Source organism: Microplitis demolitor, chromosome 4, assembly GCF_026212275.2.
Source record: "Microplitis demolitor isolate Queensland-Clemson2020A chromosome 4, iyMicDemo2.1a, whole genome shotgun sequence".
NCBI classification, from domain to species: Eukaryota; Metazoa; Arthropoda; class Insecta; order Hymenoptera; family Braconidae; genus Microplitis; species Microplitis demolitor.
The window spans coordinates 13,783,190-13,805,966 of NC_068548.1; the positions used below are offsets into that span (position 1 = coordinate 13,783,190).

Below are 22,777 nucleotides of genomic sequence, written 5' to 3' on the forward strand. Positions count from 1 at the left end.
GATATATTGACAATCCGGATTGCTATATTAATCATTGAATTGCTGTATTAATAATTTGAATCGCTATAATAGTAATCTATAGGAATCGTTAAAACAGCAATACCATGCGTGAGGAATGTAACCAAAGAATATGATTGAATTGAAAATACTTTTATTTAAAATTAGAGATAGTTCATGCAGCAATCTAATATCGTCAAATTAACTATACATTTTCTGAGGGAAACTATCTACCATTAGCTATTCTATAGATGGTTACGATAGCCACATTTTCTTTTCAGTGTAGAAAAAAAAAACCGTATTTTACCGAAAAATCGAATTGTCAGTTTAAACTATTTACATGTATTTGAAGGGTCGACCGGTTTCCATTTTTTGAATCTAAGCTTCTTTACGCGCGTTTGGGATGGGAACCTAACATAGAAAAAGTAAAACGTCATAAAAATATGCACCGTAAATGAGCGAGAAAGAATGAGTAAGACAAAAGGTACTGCCTGCTTCCTGTCCTCTCTCTTGCATTGTGTATGTGTGTATAATACACTAACGCAAAAAATTAAAGGAACAGAAAAATTTTATAAATTTTTTAGTAATTTTTGGAAGGCTGTGACTTTGTGAAAAGTAATCGTATCGAGATTTTAGAAAAAGCATTTAATAGTTTGAAATCTCTAGTTTCGGTGCATTTTCATCAAAATTTTTTAAAAGGTCTCGTTATTACGCTAACATGAGAAATACCGCGAGACAAAAAAATTCTAAATTTTTTCGTTTTTCCAAAAAGCCCACGGACCGTGGAAATATTTTGTCATCTTAACCAATGCATAGGTCATTTGGCAAATTTATTCAGCTTCAATTTGGCTTTTTTTTTAACCTCGTAGGACAGTTTGTCGCAGATATATCAGCCTTCAAACAAAAAATGATCCTTTTGGCTGTAACGGGGTAAAATTAAACTAATTCAATTAATTTACATTTAAATTGTCCTTGAATTCCCCGCGGTTGGTTAATTATCGAAAATCGATTAACCCCGTGATCTAGTTTATCGACTGGTCCCCGGAAAACGCCAATTTTGGAGGCTCATCCTCCCTCCCTAATTAGAAATTAATAAGAGTGGGAAAATTCACGAAAATTGCCGAGGGGTCGCGGACTTAGATTATTAGTGAGTGCACGAGGTGATTGGAAGACAGAGTCGGACGGACCGGCAACGAAGTCAGAAGGAACTGCACATCAATTATAAAGGTAATTATATAAGCTCTGGAGAGGTTAGAGTGGAACCTTCCTGAAGCTATAATCATATTAATAAAATTGAATTTCTTGTATCCGGCAGGAGGCTGATACAATTTAAGGAAGATAATTGATTTGTATGGAATTTTTCACAGATTTAACAATAAAATTAAAAGGAGAACTGGGAGAAAGGAAAGGAACGAGGGAATCGGCAGAAGGGCTGTAAGAGACAGAGAGTAAAGCTAAACCGCCACGAGGAAAAGAGTGAGGTAAATAAATTGTCGGCAGTAGCCACAATTTATTAACAATTAATTTTTCGTAATTATTAAGAAATCATTATTTGTGGGCAGTCGCCATTTCCAAGTCGTTCCGTATAAAATAGAATTCTCGGCAGAAGCCAGAATTCTTTTATTAATTAGTTACGCGGTCCGTCGGATACAATTCTCGGCAGAGAGGCCAGAATTTTGAATTATCATTTACTGAGATTGGGAAAAAATTTCTCGGCGTGGAGCCAGAAATTAGAATGGTTTTAAGTCATTGTTATATCATAATTTAATCGATAGTAATCAATAAGAAAATTATACATAAGAATTAATGAAACTGAAAATTTTACTCTGTGATCAAGTGTTGTGAAAAATGATAAGAAATTTTATAATTAATTAATTAATTTTTAGTAAATCATGATGTCAGTAAATTAATAAAATTTTGTTAAGAGAAAATCTAAGTTTAACGCGAAGAGAAAAAAGACACGAAATCGAGAGAGATAGACTGAGACGCGCGAAGCAGAGAGAGATAGCGTGAGTTACTCGAGTCAGAAAATCTATCACTTGATGGATATTGTTACTGGGAAAATATTATAAATTAAAATAAATGGTTTTATAAAAGAGGAAATTAAAATTAACTAAATTAAGTAAATTTAAAAGGTTAGTGAGAAATTTTTAAGAAAATTTAAAGTGTGTGTGAGTTAAGTCCAGTGGACAGAAAATAGATTCATTAAGCGTGTGTGTGTGTGTGTGTGTGTGATAGGAAATAATTCCAGAGGAATTTTTTATTAATAATTTTGAAATAATTAGATCCAGGGGATCTGGCAAGTTGCCTAGTTGTTTAGTATAGATCCAGGGGATCAGGCCGGTGGCCAAGTTATTATATAAAGTCCGGGGGACTTATTTTATTCAAGATCCAGGGGATCAGGCCGGTGGCCAACTAAATATTTAATTTATAAAGTCCAGGGGATTCAGTAATTAATGTAATAAAGTCCGGTAGACTCCTTAGAAATAAGATAATTATAAGTGAAGTAAAACCCGGTGGGGTAAAATTGGTTGTGATAAATAAAGTTGTTAATTATATTAATAAAAGTATTGTGTAATAAATTTAATTCCTCATCCTTTCTCACTCTTATAAAATTCAACGACCCTGAAATTTTCTAAATTTAACATCTCCGGTTCTGGAAGGCTGAGTCTTATCTTTCAGTGGCGTCTTTATTAAAATCAATTAATAAATAGGCCAAATTTGGCAAGGTTGAAAATTACTCTGTTACATGGCTTTGATCATCGATATTTCAGGTACCGATGATTGCACAGTAAATTTAAGGGCGGCGTTAAAAACTTGAATAAATTCTCTACAAGTCCCGTTCATCATTATTTGGAAATGAAGATATTTTTTATTTTTAACATCCTTTAGAAGTAAGTTCAAAAAAATGACTTTTTTTGGTTTTTTAGTAAATAAACCACTACTCTGCAAATATCGATAATAAAAATATTGTTGCCAGAGACTTTTTTGGCATAATGTACCCCCAATAACCCTATAAATTTTCATATTGATCTATCGAGCCGTTTTTTGGGCGTAATCGATCAAAGTTTTGCTAAACAATTAAAGGAACAAGTTTTGTTCCTTTAATTATGTAATCATAATCAAAATGAAAAAATAATTTCTTTTTTACTTTTCTTTCATTTTTGCATTGGTAACTCAGTAAATATGTGGGAAAGAGAAAAAAAAACGAAAAATTTCCAAAATATGTCAAAAAACTCAAAGAAATCAAAAAAATCGTAACTTGTTTTTTGGGGTCAAAAATTTTTTTTTTTGAAAGTTTTTGGAAACTTTTCGTTTTTTTTTCGCTTTCCCGCATATTTGCTGAGTTGCTAATGCAAAAATGAAAGAAAAGTAAAAAAGAAATTATTTTTTCATTTTGATTATGATTACACAATTAAAGGAACAAAACTTGTTCCTTTAATTGTTTAGCAAAACGTTGATCGATCACCCCCAAAGAAACGGCTCGATAGATCAATTTAAAATTTTATAGGGTTATTGGGGGTACATTATGCTAAAAAGACCCTGGCAACAATATTTTTTTTATCGATATTCGCAGAGAAGCGGTTTATTTACTAAAAAACCAAAAAAAGTCATTTTTTTGTACTTACTTCTAAAGGATGTTAAAAATAAAAAAAATCTTTGTTCCCAAAAAATGATGAACGGGTCTTGTAGAGAATTTATTCTAGTTTTTAACTCCGCACTCAAATTTACTGTGCAATCATTGGTACCTGAAATATCGATAATCAAAGCCAAAAGGATCATTTTTTGTTTGAAGGCTGATATCTCTGCGAAAAATTGTCCTACGAGGTTGTAAAAAAGCCAAATTGAAGCTGAATAAATTTGATAAATGACCTATGCATTTGTTTAGCTGACAAAATTTTTTCACGGTCCGTAAGCTCTTTGGAAAAAAAAAAAAAATTTAGAAATTTTTTGTCTCGCGGTATTACTCATGTTAGCGTAATAACGAGACCTTTTGAAAAATTTTGATAAAAATGCATCGAAACTAGAGATTTTAAGCTATAAAATGTTTTTTTTTTAAATTTCGATACGATTATTTTTCACAAAGTTACAGCCTTCCAAAAATTACTAAAAAATTTATAAAATTTTTCTGTTCCTTTAATTTTTTGCGTTAGTGTATATATATATATATATATATATATATATATATATATATATATATATATATATATATTGTAACGGATTTTTCACCACCGGGGAGCTACCGGAGTGAAATTCGAATACATTCACGATTTTGGCAACCTTGTTCAGAAATTTAAATGTTGGGCGCCAGGTGATTCAATAATCACCAATAAACAATTCTCAAATATACACCGGCTCAGGGTGGCGGATCGGGGAAAGGTCAGGCACTTAAGATTATGATAAATGATTGTTCAAAATTAACAAAGTTATTAATCGTATATTGAACAAAAGAAATAATTGATCGGTATCACAAATAAAATTATCAGTTATAAGACAAATATACTTTGCCGGGATCAGCTTGACTCGATAAAAACAAAAAAAACCAAATTGCTCGTAGAAATTTTAATTGATCAAAAAAAAAAAAACAAAATCAGTTCGTATTAGAAAAAAAACAGTTGCTTTACGCAATTAAACAAAAATCAGTTATTGTATTGTCCGGAGACACACATACATCATAAGTATTAACAAAATACTTGACGAGTGACGGCAGAGTATTCTTACACGGCGAGACGACAAGTTTGCTGTTGCGAATGAGACACAGATAATCCGTAATTTTCAGAACTGCTCAAATGAAAAAAAATAAAATATAAAATAATATTTTATTTCGGTAACGCGTTAAATTTCTCTATCATATTGTTCTTTTTGGTCGGGGTCGAATTGTTCGAAATACAAACGTGGTCGTTCAGTACAAAGTCTCTCCCGAATCTCCCGTTTCAATCCATCCGTTGGATCGATTGCTCGGTCGAAGTCAATCGTGATGATAGATGTCACCAAAAATTGCTCGACGGGTAACATTTTATTACATTCATATAATGTAAACCGCGAGTCGATGTCGAATTTTTTATTATGTTACAATATATATATATATATATATATATATATATATATATATATATATATATATATATATATATGTAACATGATGAAAAATTCGATATCGACTCGTGGTTTGAATTTATTATATTTCATGTTTTGTTCTCGAGATCACATTTGTACAAACGCGGCCGTTCAGTACAAAGTCTATCCCGGATCTCCCGTCACAATCCATGCATTGGATCGAAATCGTTGCGTCGAAGTCGAAATTGTTGATTCTTGACGTCACTAGAATTTGCTCATCCGGTAACTATTGATGATTTAAAATTATATGATCGAGCGAGCCCGCCGAAGGCGTTCACAATTTAATTTAGTGGAAACCTAAAACATGCAAACCTTCTCAATAAGACAATTTATAGATAAATTAAGAAAAATATAGATAGCCCGAACTGGGAATCGAACCAAGACCATGTCGGTATCGCGCCGAGTGCTCTACCAGTTGAGCTATTCGGCACTATACTATATTCCGTTCGATTTCATCTATAACTTGTTCGTAATCACATTGTAGTACTGTCTCGTATGCCAATTGTCACCACAAAGTTCAGCTGTAAACAAATTGAAATTAGCTACGTTATCACTTGAACATATATCCAGCTTCATTCTGGTTTTTGTGCGCCTCAAGTTAACATCGTATTTTATTTTTTTTTTATTTTCTCAATCAACTTTATTTGATTTAAAAAAAAAAAAAAAAATATGAATAAGCGTAAAGTCTCAAATGATACTCCTTTGGAGCTTGATTTTCTGAAAAAGAAAGTAAAAAAAATATATGGATCTGATTGACCAGATGTCATCAGATAAGCAAGACAGTGACATGTCTGTCAAAACTGACAATGAAGGTATCATTCACATAATTAAATTTGGTTTATCATTTATAATTCATAAATAATTTATTGTGATTAATTTTTCATAATAAATTTGGGCGATTATTTTCATAATAATTCGTACCATTTGGGTTAACTCAAAACAAATGAATTAATTAAAAATAAAAAAAAAATTTGAATTGTGATTTTTTCTTCGCAATTTGGGCAATTTTATACATTTAAGTAATAAATTGTACCATTTGACTGGGTTGTATTGAAGAATAGTTATCTTTCTTTTTTTGTGTCAAAGAAATTAATTCTTTGATAACATGTATGACCCAGATCTTTCTGTTCCTTTAGGTTCAGATCAAGATGAATTACCCGAGTCTGCTACTGAACAAAAACTCATTTTCACCTATGATTCTGGTCCGAAGATATCTCATGATGTTAATGATCCTCAAGAGACGGTTGCCAATGTCTCTGCGAGCTCTGACTTACCAGACAAAGCTCGAGATCTGTTGGGAGTTGAGAAACGTCGATAAAAGGACCAAACTTTTGATTTCCACCCCGATCTTGTTGCTTGCTGGCAAGAAACAATTTCAAAAGGAATGGAAATGTCTAAGAAAAGGGAAATCCTGGAAAAATACCCTGAAAAGGGTAATATTAACTTAAAAGCCCCGACTTTGAATCCGGAGCTTGTGCCGTTACTTCGTAAATCGGCAATAGGCAGAGATAAACATCTTGCTTCTAACCAAAATCTCTGTGGTCTTTCCTTAATTAGTCTAGGTAAAGCAATTTGTACTATGTTTTCTGATCACGAAGAACCCCTAGATAAAGATGAAATTTTAGAATTGATGTGCGATTCTAGCAACATTATGTGCGATTTCATGTTCCAATTGGAGAAAGCTCGTAAAGCTCACATCTACCAATTTGTGGATACTAAACGCAAGACTGTTTTGGAGGAATCTGTCACGGACGAGTTTCTATTTGGCAAGGATTTTTCCAAACGTATTAAGAATTCCTCTACTGTTGAAAAGGCGGGTTTGACCTTAAAATCCCAACCTGAAAAGAAATCTTCAGGACCATCAAAGCGTTTTTTAAACTGGAAGAGCCCGTCTACATCGTGAGGTGGTCAGTCACAGCAGGGCTTCAACCAGAGACCATTCCAGAAGTTTGTTCAGTTCAATCGAACGACACCACCGCAAACCCGATCTTTGACCAAACCCAAGGGTCATCAGAGTCAGGTGAACAACCCCAAATAAAGGTTAGTCCCATTGCTGGTCGGCTTAAATTTTTTTTACAAGCTTGGTCACATATCACGTCTGATAGTTTCATTTTAGAAACAATATCAGGTTATAAAATACCTTTTTCAACCGCACCAGTTCAATCTAAGGAACCCTCTAATAATTTATCTCCTGATAATCAAGGCATGCAAAAAGCTATTGATGATCTTTTAGCTTTGGGAGCCGTCCAAAAGTGTAAAAATGTGGAAGGTCAGTTTCTTTCTAATATCTTTTTCATCCCTAAAAGTAATGGTAAAATGAGATTTATTTTAAACTTGAAAAAGCTAAACACTTTTATTGACGTAACTCTTTTAAAAATGGAAGATATTAGAACAGCCTTGAAATTAATTTCTAAAGGTTGTTTTATGGCTAATATTGATTTGCAAGATGCTTATTTGATGATTCCTATTCACAAAAGTTTTTGGAAATATCTTAGATTTTGCTGGAACGGTCAGCTTTATGAATTTATTTGCATGCCATTCGGATTAAATACCGCTCCGTGGGTATTCATAAAAATCTTGAAGCCAGTTATAAGTATTTTGAAAAGTCAAGGCGGGATGTCAGTGGTCTACTTGGATGATTGGTGGCTGGTAGCTCTATCAGAATATTTATGTAAAAATAATATTGCTACAACTATCAAATTACTGGAGTCACTTGGTTTTTTAATTAATCGTTCCAAAATTAATTTAGCTCCTTCTCGGTCTTGTCAGTTTTTAGGTTTCGTTTTAAATTCAGAGTCTATGACTATAGAAATTACTCAAAATAAAAGAGACCATATTTATGATTTGATTTACAAATTTGAAAGCATCAAAACTTGCTCTATTAGAGATTTTGCTTAATTTGTTGGTAAAATCACTGCTGCCTGTCCAGGAATTAATTACGGTTGGTTCCATTCTTAGCCCTTTGAGCGAGAAGAATATTTGACCTTATTAATCGCTCGTCATAATTATGAAGCTAACATGCACTTACCCACTTCTTTACAAAAAGAATTTTCTTGGCGGAAGCAAAATATTTTAGCTTCCAAAAATATAATTAGACAATCGGTATTTGATCTGACAATTTTTTTAGACTCATCCCTAACTGGTTGGGGTGCATATTGCAATGGGGAAGTGGCATATGGTAATTGGTCTACACAAGAAAAATCTTTGCACATTAATTGCTTAGAACTCTTGGCTGCTTCCAATGGTTTAAAGTCATTCGCTTATGAATTGACAAATTGTGAAATTTTGCTAAAACTTGATAATTCAACTGCAATTGCCTATTTAAATAAAATGGGAGGTACGAAACTTAAGGATTTGAGTAAAATTTCATATGACATCTGGTCTTGGTGTGAGCACAGGTGTTTATGGCTTTTTGCAACTTATATTCTCTCTCCAGAAAATACGGATGCGGATCTAACATCAAGAATAGATAATGCAGACACAAAATGGACCTTGGCAACATGAGCCTATAATAAAATTACCAGAATTTTAGGTATTCCCGAAATAGACCTCTTTGCATCCAGAATGAATGCTATATGTAATCTGTTTTGTTCATGGCATCAAGAACCTGATGCATTTTGTATTGATGCATTCACTTTAAAGTGGACAGGTTTTTATTTCTTTGCCTTTCCTCCTTTTTCTTTGATTTTAAAAGTTTTACAGAAAATTCAAATTGACCAAGCTTGTGGAAATGTCGTGGTTCCTGATTGGCACGCACAACCATGGTATCCTCTGTGATTGTCATTATTGGAATCACTTTCAATAATTTTTCAACCTTCGTCTAATCTTTTCCTTGGTTTTGACAGAAATATGCAGCATCCATTAGCGGCAAAGCTGACCTTGATGGCAGGAAAATTATCTGTGAGGCTTTGAAAATGAAAGGAGTCAAGGACGATGCAGTTAATCTTCTTCTCAGCTCAATAACTGAATCTACACTAAAACAATACATGAAACCCATTTTAGATTGGTCTTCATATTGTAAATCTCAAGGTTTGGATTTATATAAGCCAACTAATAACCAAGTTGCGGATTGGATGTCTGAAAAATTTCAGCTAGGAGCTTCTCATAGCTCTCTTAATATCTGTCGCTCTGCTCTTTCTCTAATTTGTGGTGAAAATATTGGTTAGAGTTCTTTATTATCTCGACTTTTAAAAAAATCGTTCAAATATTAGAAAAGTTCAAGACGGGTATGAAATTGAGATTTCTGATCACATCAAAACATCAAGACGTGAATATAATCAACCTCTTCTCATTCTTCCTGGATTTCCTGATAATAGCAAATTATGTGTAGATACAACGTTAGAAGTTTATTTAAGAGTTTCATCTGATTTGTTGGAAAATAAAAAAACTGATGCTTTATTTATAACAACACGGAAACCCTTCAGAGCATCTTCAAAAAATTCTTTAAGCAGATGGTTGAAAGAATTTCTATCTGATTGCGGTTTGGCAAATGAATATGCACCCCACAGTATTAGACATGCTTCAACGTCATCAGCTTCAGCTAAAGGCGTTGATTTGTCTATTATTAAAAACCTTACTGGCTGATCTCAAAATTCTAAAGTTTTTGAGAAGTTTTATAATAGACCGATTATTCAAGACCCGACTGTTTTTGCAAGAGGAATTTTGTCATAATTGAAAATCATTTATTTATTTCAAAATTATGATTCATTATTATTGTTCTTCGTTTATTATTATTTATATTATTTATTTCAATAATAAACTTTTTGTCCATGTTTGGAATTATTAACAATTTTTTTCTTTTTTTGTCTTTTTTGGTTTCAGATTAAGGTATGAACATCCTACAATGTGATCTCGAGAACGAAACATGAAATATAATTATATGATCGAGCGAGCCCGCCGAAGGCGGGCTCGCTCGATCATCATTATATTGATTGTTTCGTTCAAAGAGATCACATCCCACCCTTTGCATATTACTTCAAAAATTATCTTTTTATTCTTAATGTAGCCCACCTGTGATCTCTTCTTCTAGAAACATCAACTTTAAACTAGATGAAGCTGGATATATGTTCAGGTGATAACGTAGCTAATTTCAATTTGTTTACAGCTGAACTTTGTGGTGACAATTGGCATACGAGACAGTACTACAATGTGATTACGAACAAGTTATAGATGAAATCGAACGGAATATAGTATAGTGCCGGATAGCTTAACTGGTAGAGCACTCGGCGCGATACCGACATGGTCTTGGTTCGATTCCCAGTTCGGGCTATCTATATTTTTCTCAATTTATCTATAAATTGTCTTATTGAGAAGGTTTGCATGTTTTGGGTTTCCACTACATTACATTGTGAACGCCTTCGGCGGGCTCGCTCGATCATATAATTTTAAATCATCAATAGTTACCGGATGAGCAAATTCTAGTGACGTCAAGAATCAACAATTTCGACTTCGACGCAACGATTTCGATCCAATGCATGGATTGTGACGGGAGATCCGGGATAGACTTTGTACTGAACGGCCGCGTTTGTACTTTGAACAATTCGACTCCTACCAAACGACTAAATTCGATTCCGATTTTTGAACAATTCGACTATTTATCAACGATTAATTAAAATGACCAACAGATAAATTCCGAGTGAACAATAACTCGACGACTGTGAACAAGCCGAAGCCTCGGCACAGGAACTGAGTAAGTGTACGACCGACTGATTTTGTGTATTGAACAAGTTAAACGCGTTTTCGGTAAATAATAATTAATTACGCGCAGTAATTATGTAATAGTGAAATTACGCATTACCCAAATAAAATATTATTTTATTTTATTCGAGGATTTCTGAGAATTGCGGATTATCTCTTTCTCATTCGTTGCGGCAGCCGAGTCTTGCCATGTAAAATACTCTGACGTCACCGGTCGAGTATTTTCGTTGAGAACTACGTCGTATGTATGTTTGTGAATTAAAATAAGTATTTTAATTTCGACAACCGACTATTATTTTTTTTTCGAGCAATAAACTGACTTCGATCAATTACGATTTTTTTTTATTAATAATTTTGTTTATATCGAGTCAAGCCGACAACGGCATTTCGATTTTTTTGTAACCGATAATTTGTGTGAAGCCGATCAATTATTTTGTTTATGTAATATACGACTAATTTTTGTGTTAATTCTGATCAATCATTTATCGTAATCTTAAGTACCTGACCTTTCCCCGATCCGCCCCCCTGAGCCGAGATTTTTTTTATAATTATTTATTTGGTGGTTATAAAATCACCTGGCGCCCAACCTTACAATTTTGACAAGGTGACCAAATAGTACGTGTACTCGCACTTCACTCCGGTAGATCCCCGGTAGTGAAATACCCGTTACAATATATATATATATATATATATATATATATATATATATATATATATATATATATATATATGAATTAGGGTGTCCGTTATTTTTCAAATTGATATCTTTCAGCAACGTCCCCTCAATTTTTCGTTTATGTTCTAAGAAAAATGATTAGACCCATGTAAGCCCTTCATATTCATATTAAACCGTGCCCCAAAGACAATACATTTCCCAACTTTTTTCTTTAATTGTTTAGCAAAACGTTGATCGATCAATCCCAAAAAACTGTTCGATAGATCAATTAAAAAATTGAAGGGTTATTGAAGGTACATTAAGCTAAAAAAAGTCCCCGTCAACATAAGTCTTTTCATCGATATTTACAGAGTAGCGGTTGATTTACTAAAAAACCAAAAAAAATCATTTTTTTGTACTTACTTCTAATGGATGTTAAAAATAAAAAAAAATTTTTTTTCAAAGATGATGAAAGGATCTTTTAGGGAATTTATTCAAGTTTTTTAAGCTGCCCTCAAATTCACTTTGTGATTATTGGTACCCTAAATACCAATGATCAAAGCCAAAAGTATCATTTTGTGTTTGAAGGCTGATATCTTCGCGACAAATCGTCTTAAGAGGTTAAAAAAAAGTCAAATTGAAGCTGAATAAATTTGCTAAATGACTTACGCATTGGTTTTGTTGAAACAATTTTTCCTCGGTCCGAGGGCTCTTCGGAATAAAAAAAAAAAATTTGAAATTTTTTGTCTCGTGGTATTTTTCATGTTTGCGCTATAACTGGAACTTTTCAAAAATTGCACCGAAACTAGAGATTTCAAGCAATAAGGTGCTTTTTTTTCGAATCTCGATATTATTTTTCACAAAGTCACAGCTTTCCAAAAATCACTAAAAAATTTATAAAATTTTTCTGTTCCTTTAATTTTTTGCGTTAGTGTATATATAAGACATTAAAAATATAAAAAAATGTATTGCGTGATGAATAGCTCATTTTTACCTTCCCGTCAAGAAAATTATAAATTTTCAAAAATACGGGAAGTTTTTGGTTCCACCCTGATTTTCGAAAATCGAGTTCTCATCAGATGTCGACGTTTTGAGGTCCTAGGAAGCTATTTTGGCGATTTTTGGAAGGATGTCTGTATGTATGCATGCGCGCGCGCATGTGTGTGTGTGTGGTTGGCCGTCAACTTTACTGAAAATTTCAAATCAATCGATCAAATAGACTCTAAAATATGGAAGAAAAACAAAAAAAATCTTTTTTTCAGTTTTTTTCGAATTTTTCAGAAATGGCTCGATCAATCAATTCTAAAATCTAATCAACACAAGAATTTAATAAAACGCGTCGATTGCCACTTCAACCATATCAATTGGTTAATTCGTTCGTAAAATATCGTGGGAGAAAGAAATTCTAAAAAACGGTGCTTCCGAAAACAATGGCATACAACAGTATTTTCGAGCTAGAAAATGTATTCACAACAATGTTTTCGAGCTCAAGGAGCTCGGAAACAGCGGGAAGTTTTAGGGCTGGCCTGCAGGGTCAACCGATAGACAGATTTTTTTTTCAGAAATTGACGTAATTATATTTTATAAGTATAATAAAGATAAAAAAAATTTTTTTCCAAAAATATAATTTTTTAACTTCCCGCTAAAAAAATTGCAAATTTTTTAATTAAAAATTCTATAACTTATTTCTCAGTACTTCTGTTTAATTTTTCGTAATTTGGACGATTACTATTTTTGTCTAGTAAAAAAATAATAGGGGTGTGCGAATAGTATTCAAATCGAATAGTGACATTCGACTCGAAGTTCGAATTATTTGAATAGTTCGAATTATTCGAAATATTCGAATAGTTCAAATACTTTTCCTTTGCTCTTAAACTCATCGATTTTAATGGGAAAGTTATTTTGTTCGAGTTACTTCACTTAATTGGAATCTTTTTTTCATAACTTATTACTAAAATGATAAAAATTTGACTGAAAAACCATTGTTGTGAAAAAAAGTGGCATCTGGCTATACCCGGAAGCGAAGTTAAATTATATTAATAAATAATAAGCGTTCATGTAGAACAGAAACGGAGCTTAGCTTCTTTCGGATGTCCCATGTCACACACGTCTTTTTTATTTTCTAAATCTCAACTATCTCGAATATCTCTGTTTCTTCCTACAATTTTATTTCATTTATTTTCAGGAAGAAGAAGCGCTATTGAACGAAATGGAAGTGGCTGGGCAAGCATTTGAAGATATGCAGGAACAAAATTCCCGACTTATCCAACAGTTACGTGAAAAAGATGATGAGAATTTTAAATTGATGACTGAAAGAATTAAAAGTAATCAATTGCATAAATTAGCAAGAGAAGAAAAAGATGTCTTAAAAGAACACGTATTAACTTTGACTACTCAAGTTGAAGCTGCAAATGTTGTTGTACGCAAATTAGAAGAAAAAGAACAATTATTACAAAATTCATTAGCGACAGTTGAGAAAGAATTAGCTTTGCGACAACAAGCGACGGAAATGCACAAACGAAAAGCAATAGAAAGTGCACAATCGGCTGCAAATCTCAAACTTCACCTTGGTAATATATATTTTTTTTTTAATATCTATCAGTTGTCTTGACTGTTTTCTTTTCATTAATACTTTTGAATAATATATTGGGTCGTGAAATGGTGCAGCTAGTTCTTTACGTAGAGATGATGAAGAACAAGTTACACGTTCAAAATTTACTCGACTAAATTTTCGTACAATTAATTTTACTAAATATCACTATTTATTCATATACCCCGCAACACAATATCTCAAGACCTCATATCGCTTTCTCAAAATATCTTTATGTAAAGATACATTGCCAAATTAATGCATATTTTTAAGTATTCGTAATTTCTGCTGTAAAATTTGTAAGACAATTTTTAAAACAAAGGTATTTATTATAAAAAATTTAACTCTGTATCACAAATCGTTTATTCACTAATTCATAGAAAGTTTCATTCACAAATAAGATCCTCACCTTTAAATTTTACTAGATTGCATTACAATAGTTTAATGTTGAAATTAAAAAAAAAATTTCACAAAAAGTTATAAAATAACAAAAATGATATTCGTTAACTTAAGTATCACATAATTCATTGTGAGTTAAATGATTGTAATGATTGCATTAAGTTATAAGCATCATAAATACTAATTATACTAATTCTAACATTTGAAATATATGCATTAGCCAGGTTATAAAATCAATATCTTTTGATCATATCACTTTTAAAAGTTTATCGCAGTTGCAAGTCCGGAAAGACGTTTCATTTTACTAATTTTTTGTAGCTAGTGATTTTATTTAGCAATTACAAGAAATAAATATATAGGTAGTGACAACTTCTAACTTTTTAATGCACTTATAGTTTATAAAAATATTCATCTGCACTGCTTATGCAAACCATTTCCTGAAGGTTCTCCAAAAAAAGGGGTCCGGTGGTGAATACGATATCTCCGGTTTGGTTCATCTGAAATTTAAAAATCAATAAGTTTCTGTTAGTAGATAGATTAATCTAGAGATTTTCGAGGGAATAGTCGAAATTTTGATTTTTGACGAAAGGGCGATTTCGTAAAAAAATGTTTCGGATTGTGGTCGGGTAATATTGTTCAGAAAAAAAATAAGTATCGGAAATCTTATTTTTTCCATTAATCCTTGAGGAGTATGTCTGAGAAGGTTCTGTTAAAATTTTAGACCGATCAGTTGAGCAGCTTCTAATAAGTCGACTTGGTGTTGTCTACCAGCCATTCTTCTCTCACGCGTATTCCCATGCACTCTCGAGTCAGAGATCATGACGCGCTCTGAATCCTTCTTCTCGACATAGACATGAGCATTGAGTCCAATTGATATTCCCATTGCATTCATATAGTACAAAAATAACGTTGTAACTTCATTTAATATCCCTGCTGCCATTGAAGCTGCTATTCCAACAATTTTGAAGTCACACGGAATGATTTTTGGAGTTATTTTCCTTATAGACTGATTATAGCTTTCATTATTGTTTTGTGTAAAACCACCAACACATTTTTCCAATCGATGAAAAATGATTGTACATGACTATACATGGAATTATATATAATTATAAATAGGTTAATATATGATTCGATCCTATCAGATCTGATTGATATGAATCCATGTATAGTTAGATGTGGGTCTGTATATAAGTAGATCTTATAAGCTTGATCAATATGAAACCTACAGTAGTCACAAAAATTGAAGGGCATTGAAAAAATTCTTAATTTTTAAGAGATGATCAACTTGCTGTAACTCGGAGGGAAATGATCATACACTCAAAACAAAATAAGCACATTGTACATTCAAGTGTCTAGTTTTCAGATCTGGGCTTGAAAAATTTCCGTCGTGCACGGTTTCAACGTGGTTTTAAGAAAACCACCGTAAAAAAATTTCCAAATTTTTGCTCGTCTTAAAAACGGTCTATGGGCTTCAAGAAATTTTTATTTGATAATCTTACTTTGAAATATTTGTCGGTAAATTATGCCGTTCAATATACCGCTTTTGATTTTCAAATCATAGGTGATATTCGTTTTATACTGTGGATGTGAGTCTTATTGTTTAGATTGTATTGAATTCAACCGGGCATTCAGCTTGTGTCAGCCATTGTATCCGGGCCCATTGAGGACAATTTTTATAGTTGTTGGAGAGGATCACGGTCCTGGTGATCATCGTTATTAGGCCTTGCATTTTTACCAATCCACCTAACAATGAACTTAGCAAGCCCACTGTCCTTCCGAAAACTATATATAATTTTAACTATTGTAGATACTATTGTTTGTGAATTGATAGGTGGAGGAGACATAGTTTTTATTTCGGTGATTCCGCGCCCGAGTCTAAGGAAATACGTCGCGGGACACAGCCGCTGTTAGTAGTATCCACTAGTTCAGGAAGAACCGGGACCTGGCATTAGCTAAGCCCACCGTCGTACTCCCGTCGTTATAAATCCTAGCTTCCAGCTGCCGTGGCCATCTTACGTTGTGTCCTTGTCATCGGGCGGGGGGGGGGGGGGGGGCAGTCTTGTCATCCGAAATTATGTCTCCTGGGAAGTTAATGTGGGTGTTTTATAGTCCATCCTACAGAGCCCACTGTGTAAGATAAGGCACTTATACAATGGAGGATGCCTGTTATCCAAAGGCAACGTTGGTGGTCGAGGACTCCCTCTATTATTGCTTTGACACGTTGGCTTACATCAAAGCTAGAGATTTTGCGAATATTTATGGGCCTCCACCGCCATCAATGTTTGGCCGATACAGGTTTTCTTCTTTGATAAGAAGCTTCACCCGCTAGCCTAGTCATAGAGGCAGCAGAGTCCTGCAGATTCGATCGAGTTTTTGTGTTCCGCCATCATTTTGTAATGAAGTCGGCGCCACTTCCACTCGCTCGAAAAATCGACGGTATTCCATCACCAGAGGGCTGCCAATGTAATGCACATAAATAGTATTGTGAAAATAAAATTCATTGTTGCATGCCGGAATCGAACCTGGTCCAACGCTGTGGTAAGCAAGTACCTTATTCGATAGGCTATTGCCAGCCCTGAGTCTTATTGTTAGAAAACGTTAAAAATTTTTACTTTATGTACCCTCGCAAACTCCCATAACAGTCGACATTCGAAAGAAAATTTATTTGACGTAAAATCTTGTATTTTACCTCATTTTCATTATAAATTTCAAGTCTGTAGTCCTTTTTGTAAAAAAAAACTTGCGAATTTCCATTTCTATGCTCCTGAAACTCAAATAAGAGTCGATTTTCTAAATAACATTTTTATTATTGATTTTTTCGTGTACTAGCTAACATTATTTTAAACTTTCAAGTCTGTAAATCTTTTGATAAAAAAAAACTGGAAGTTTTCATTTCTTATGACCCCACAAACCCTGAGAAAGTCTATTTTCTGTAAATAATTTACGTCATTGATTTTTTTTTTCGTGGGTGATATTCATTTGCAATCTAGAGTCTGTAGGTCTTTCGGCAAAAAAACGTAATAATTTTCCAATCGTCAGAGGAGTATTGTAATTAGGTAAAAAATATATTTTGAATCGGATATTTAAATAATCCTATCTTAGTGCATGCTTCTGTCATGAAAGAAATATATATACTACATTCAAAGTGGATACGAACTATAGTTTTAAATATCTTATGATGAGTGATTAAGGACTAACCGTTACCATAACAGCAGTTGCCAAAGTAATCTTTGCCAAACGTAGATAGCAATCGTCGCTATAGCAACTGTCGATATAGCAACTGTTGTCATCGCCGTCGTTGGCATATCAACCGTTTTAAGTAGATTAAATAACTACGATCTGATAGTGAGCTTTCGAGTGGCAATGTGGCAATGGTTTCGCTTCGTGTTCAAAAAGTTGTGGTTTCAAATCTCGGCAGCAAGTTTCTATTCGCTATTATCTCACTCGTATTTGTGAATTACATAAAATGATTTAATACTTGAAATACAGTTGTCAATTGAAGTTAATGAGTGTCAAGAGATAACTTATTTCGAGCTCGAAGAGTTTGAGAAAACCAATTCAGCGAATAATATTCCCGAGCTCAAGGAGCTCGGATACATTAGGTATTTTTAAGGCTTGTCCACAGGATTAACCATTTTACTAATCCCCGTTTGATGCTCTGTACTCGGATTATAGGAATGTATATTATGTATGTAAGAAATGGATGCGTATGTGAATATTTATATAGTCAGGGTGAATAATGTTAAACGAAGTTTAGTTCAGCTCCATTTCAGCCTAACTTTTCTGAAAGTGTCCACAAGTATGATAGCAAGGGTGTAACGGGGTTCAATTTTAAAATAGTTTTACTACTGCATAAACTCATTATCACCTTCTTCATCTTAGGCTGGAATGTTTAGGATTGTTAAGGAAGATATCTTCAATCTGGATTTATCTCTGCCCTCTCTTTATAACATAGTAATCTGAAGCATTCATAAATTTCTCAACTTCAATTATTATAAATTCCTCTATCTTGAATTGTTTTATGGTTAAGCTTCGATACCTGACCCGCTAATTTGTTTTAAAAATACTAAAAGATAGTCAATTTAAGTTACACTTCACAGAATACACATTCTTGTATGTAATCGGTCTCTTGTTATCGCTATTTTCCAGAAAAGTATCATTCTCAGATTAAAGAAGCCCAACAAGTGGTTGCTGAAAAAACTAGTTCACTAGAAGCGGAAGCGTATAAAACGGAAAGACTGCAAGTGGGTATTTTTTGTTATTTAAAATTTAAGAAACGATATTCATTAATTAAACTAATTCATTATTATTCTAGGAAGAAATTGCGCAATTAAAACGTAAAGTTGAAAGAATGAAGAAAATAGAATTGGCTGAAACATTGGATGAAGTTATGGCTGAAGAATTGCGAGAGTATAAAGAAACACTTATTTGCCCATCATGCAAGGTTAAACGCAAAGATGCAGTACTAACAAAATGTTTTCACGTTTTCTGTTGGGATTGTCTACGGACTCGTTACGAAAACCGGCAAAGAAAATGCCCTAAATGTAACTGCGCATTCGGCGCAAATGATTATCATCGATTATATTTATCTACGTAAAAAGAGTATCATTTTTATGATTTAATTGCTTACATAGCCTTTTTTGACCAACTAATTCATATAATAATGTAACATGGTGTTAAAATTCTAATAATCTTCAAGTAATTTCAATCATCTTATAAGAAATCCAATTCAATAAATTAATTTTTAGAAAAATTTTTTTGAGAAATTTTTTAAATCATATGATTAAGCTTATTTAAATATAGGACCTGAGGTTAAATGAAAAAATCTGGATTGCAATCGACCTTGTTAGTTAGGCTCGTTATAAAAAAAAACGATTTAAAATGATTTGAAAAAAAAAAATTTTCCATAATTTTTAATGTTTTTGAATACTTTTAAATAGCCCTTCTTATGGGTATTTAACATTGCAAATCGTTTCTCTAATCAGGGGCCTTAAACTTTGTGGTTTTTGAAACAAAAGTTATATTTAATATTAGAAGTAATCGTTAAAAAGCAGAATCGATTTTTTTTTCCGACCAATTATTTTTATTGCATACCTCAAGCACTAAAGTAATGAGGGTGCTTCCTGATCGATCTATTATTTTTGACTCATTTACTCACATTGAATTATCTCGGCACTCTTTTGATTATACAAATAGGGTGAAACGGTATACTCATACAAAGACAATTTATTAAAGAATAATTTTGTTCTAATATTGAGTCGATTAATTATTCCATTAATTAAATATAAATTATTTTAATCCCAGAGACACAACTTGTCAATGGTTGTGTACGAAACTTACAAGGAAACATTCCCAGGTGTCCCCCTCCGATTTCAATACAACTGAAATATGCTATTCTCCGTCAAAATCTAAGAGACACGCATTTTTTTTTTTTTTATTGGCGGACAAACATATATAGGGGGTAAAAGCACTCATCCAAGTTTAGGCTCCGAACAGGTGTTTTGCAAGCCTCACATAGTTGCAGTTTGAATAATCGAATGGGATAAATGGCATCATTTTCGGGGTGAAAAATGATGAAAAGTGTTATTGGTGTTATTATGAAAGAATAGATGGAATAAAAGTTATGAGGGTTGAAATTCACAAAACTTTTATTAAAAAGAAAAAAAATTTTCAATGGACTTTAATGAAATTAACAATGTATGTTTCCCTGGTTTTGATGCTTTCAGGTGTGTATTTTGTGGTATAAAAATCCTTGTTTTAACTATTGGTCCAAATTTACCACCTTGTAAAGCCAAAAATAGTAGGGATGAAAGCTTTCCATCAGTGGATACAGTTGGTTGAACTGTATAACTATGTGTCGTAGAAGTAACAGATTGTACTAGACATTCTACGTGTTTTGCTCCTTCAACGGCTAAGTTTGCCCGGAATGCATTTCTAACTGAAAACTACTTTGATCTGAATTGTATACATTTGGTAATTTATAAATTTTAATTTCTGGTTTTACATTAGAGAAAAATTTTTCAGCTTGCTCTTTTAACAGTTTTCCATCTTCAATTGTTTTGGACGTGATAAACATATTTACCTTCCTCATTACAATGCGGTGTGCTCGTTTAAATGATAAGATGCACTTTGGTGATGCTTTGAAACAGAAATCTTCGGCACCAATGTCTTTTTGAGCTTGTAAGGCCTATCTCTTTGAGTCGCAGTCATTTACTATAAAACCTTCATCTACAGCCGCTTTTTAATTTTCTAGTGCATATTCACAAATTCTTGAAAATTTTTTTCTTCAAGTCCCTTCTCGATTCAAAGCATGAGCCTCCGTCGTGACGGACGCACAGATTGTCCCCCGAAAATACAAACTCATAAATTACTATGCCACAATCATCAAATTAAATTTTGTTGTAAACACGTTGATTTTACCGTAATGTCCATATGATTTAAATAAACATAAAGAAACTAAATGTATAGTACATCGTGTAATAAGTATATAACACATATATTATATACTTATTACACGATGTACTATACATTTAGTTTATTTAAATCATATGAACATTTCGGGTGCTTCGTTTCCGGTAAAAGTATTTTTTTTGTTGCTCATCAAGCAAAATATTGTTTTTTTTATGCTAAATCAAAAATTCCTACCAAGTTTGAGCTCTTTATTCCAATCCTAAGTACTTTCCATTTGATTTCAAAAATTTCCTATTTAAAATACACGTAAATTAAATTACTTTTTTTTTAACTTTTTGATACTTAGCTGCGTTTTATGATATCGACGCGGTTCTGGTCACAATTTGTAGGGTATTCGGTGCTTCTCAAAAGTACCCATAGTAACTTATCTTTAGTTCCAGCTACTTCACTGATGTCCGCTGAGAAAGTCATCTTTCGTATCAAATTGACCTTTATTGGCTTGCAGAACGTAAACCAATGAATGCACACCAAAAATGTAAATGAGAATTTTATAGGAAATTAAATTCCCTTAAAAAAAAGCCCTATGAGTCAAGTCACTAAAGTCCATAGTTTCCGACTTGTAGTAATTTTAATAATTTAAAAAATATAATATTAAAAAAAAATAATAATTGCTATTTTATTTTTTAAATCATTAAAACTCCTATAACTCGGAAGCTATGGACTTTAGCGCCTTGACTCATAGGGCTTTTTCTGAAGGGAATAAAAAAATTTCCTATAAAATTTCCATTTACATTTTTGGTGTACATTCATTGGTTTACGTTCTGCAAGCCAATAAAGGTCAATTTGATACGAAAAATGACTTCCTCAGCGGACATCAGTGAAGTAGCTGGAACTAAAGATAAGTTACTATGGGTACTTTTGAGAAGCACCGAATGCCCTACAAATTGTGACCAGAACCGCGTCGATATCATAAAACGCAGCTGAGTATCAAAAAGTTAAAAAAAAAGTAATTTAATTTACGTGTATTTTAAATAGGAAATTTTTGAAATCAAATGGAAAGTACTTAGGATTGGAATAAAGAGCTCAAATTTGGTAGGAATTTTTGATTTAGCATAAAAAAAACAATATTTTGCTTGATGAGCAACAAAAAAAATACTTTCGCCAGAAACGAAGCACCCTAATATATATCACTGCCTAAGTCGCCAACTACCCAAGAGTAAATCGTTGTGAGTGATAATGAGAAGAGGAGAGTTGGAAATGTTATATATTGAAACAGGCATAGGGAGGAGGTATTGCGAGAGGCGCGAGTTGTGAATGCCATCTCGCAGAGTGAAGCCGAACCACCATATATATGTATATATTGTAGTGACTGATATCTTAAATGAATATCACTTATACACTACAATAATAGCACACTTATATTAGAAATAATACCACCACAATTAACAGCAGTAAAAGAAAGCAAAACGATTAAACGAAATGAGTCGGACGTATATTATACTAAGCGTGTAGTATGTAGGATCGCATGACCGCTGACAAAGCCAATAGAGATATTATCGACACATAAGGGTACGACGATGAAATCAGAGATGGCGCAAGAACTACGGAATTTCAGTCAAAAAAATAAATATCAATTTAACATGATGTGCAGAGCTGTTGATCGATTGCGAGAAAAAGAGCGTCGTCGTTTTATTGTGGGCGTCGAAAATAACGACAAGCATGAAAAATACGAATTTTTTTTTTCTGTAAAAATTTTGTTTGGTTTTTTTTTTTACTTTTCCTCGCCAATAAATATGCAATCTGGTTTCGAAATAATGCTTTCGAAAATTGTAAAGCAAGCGAGAAAAAAAACGTCGTCGCTATAATGTAGTAAGCGTCAAAAAAAACGTCGGCTCGACATTTTACTAATT

General features: G+C 33.0%; 1 protein-coding gene across 2 annotated transcripts in view; it reads left to right on the top strand.

Annotated features, from left to right (window-relative positions):
- Positions 1–19,207, top strand: part of LOC103578561 (E3 ubiquitin-protein ligase Bre1) — an 86,581-nt gene extending 67,374 nt beyond the window's left edge. Inside the window, exons 11-13 of one of the 2 annotated variants that reach the window (XM_014443988.2) lie at positions 13,653–14,037; positions 18,606–18,700; positions 18,772–19,207. In XM_014443988.2, the coding sequence (XP_014299474.2) occupies positions 13,653–14,037; positions 18,606–18,700; positions 18,772–19,053 (762 nt within the window). In that variant the 3' untranslated portion in view covers positions 19,054–19,207. Of the gene's footprint in view, positions 1–6,251; positions 7,157–13,652; positions 14,038–18,605; positions 18,701–18,771 lie in introns of those variants that run through there. The other variant, XM_014443989.2, reaches the window with a different exon arrangement.
- The last annotated feature ends 3,570 nt before the right edge of the window (positions 19,208–22,777 follow it).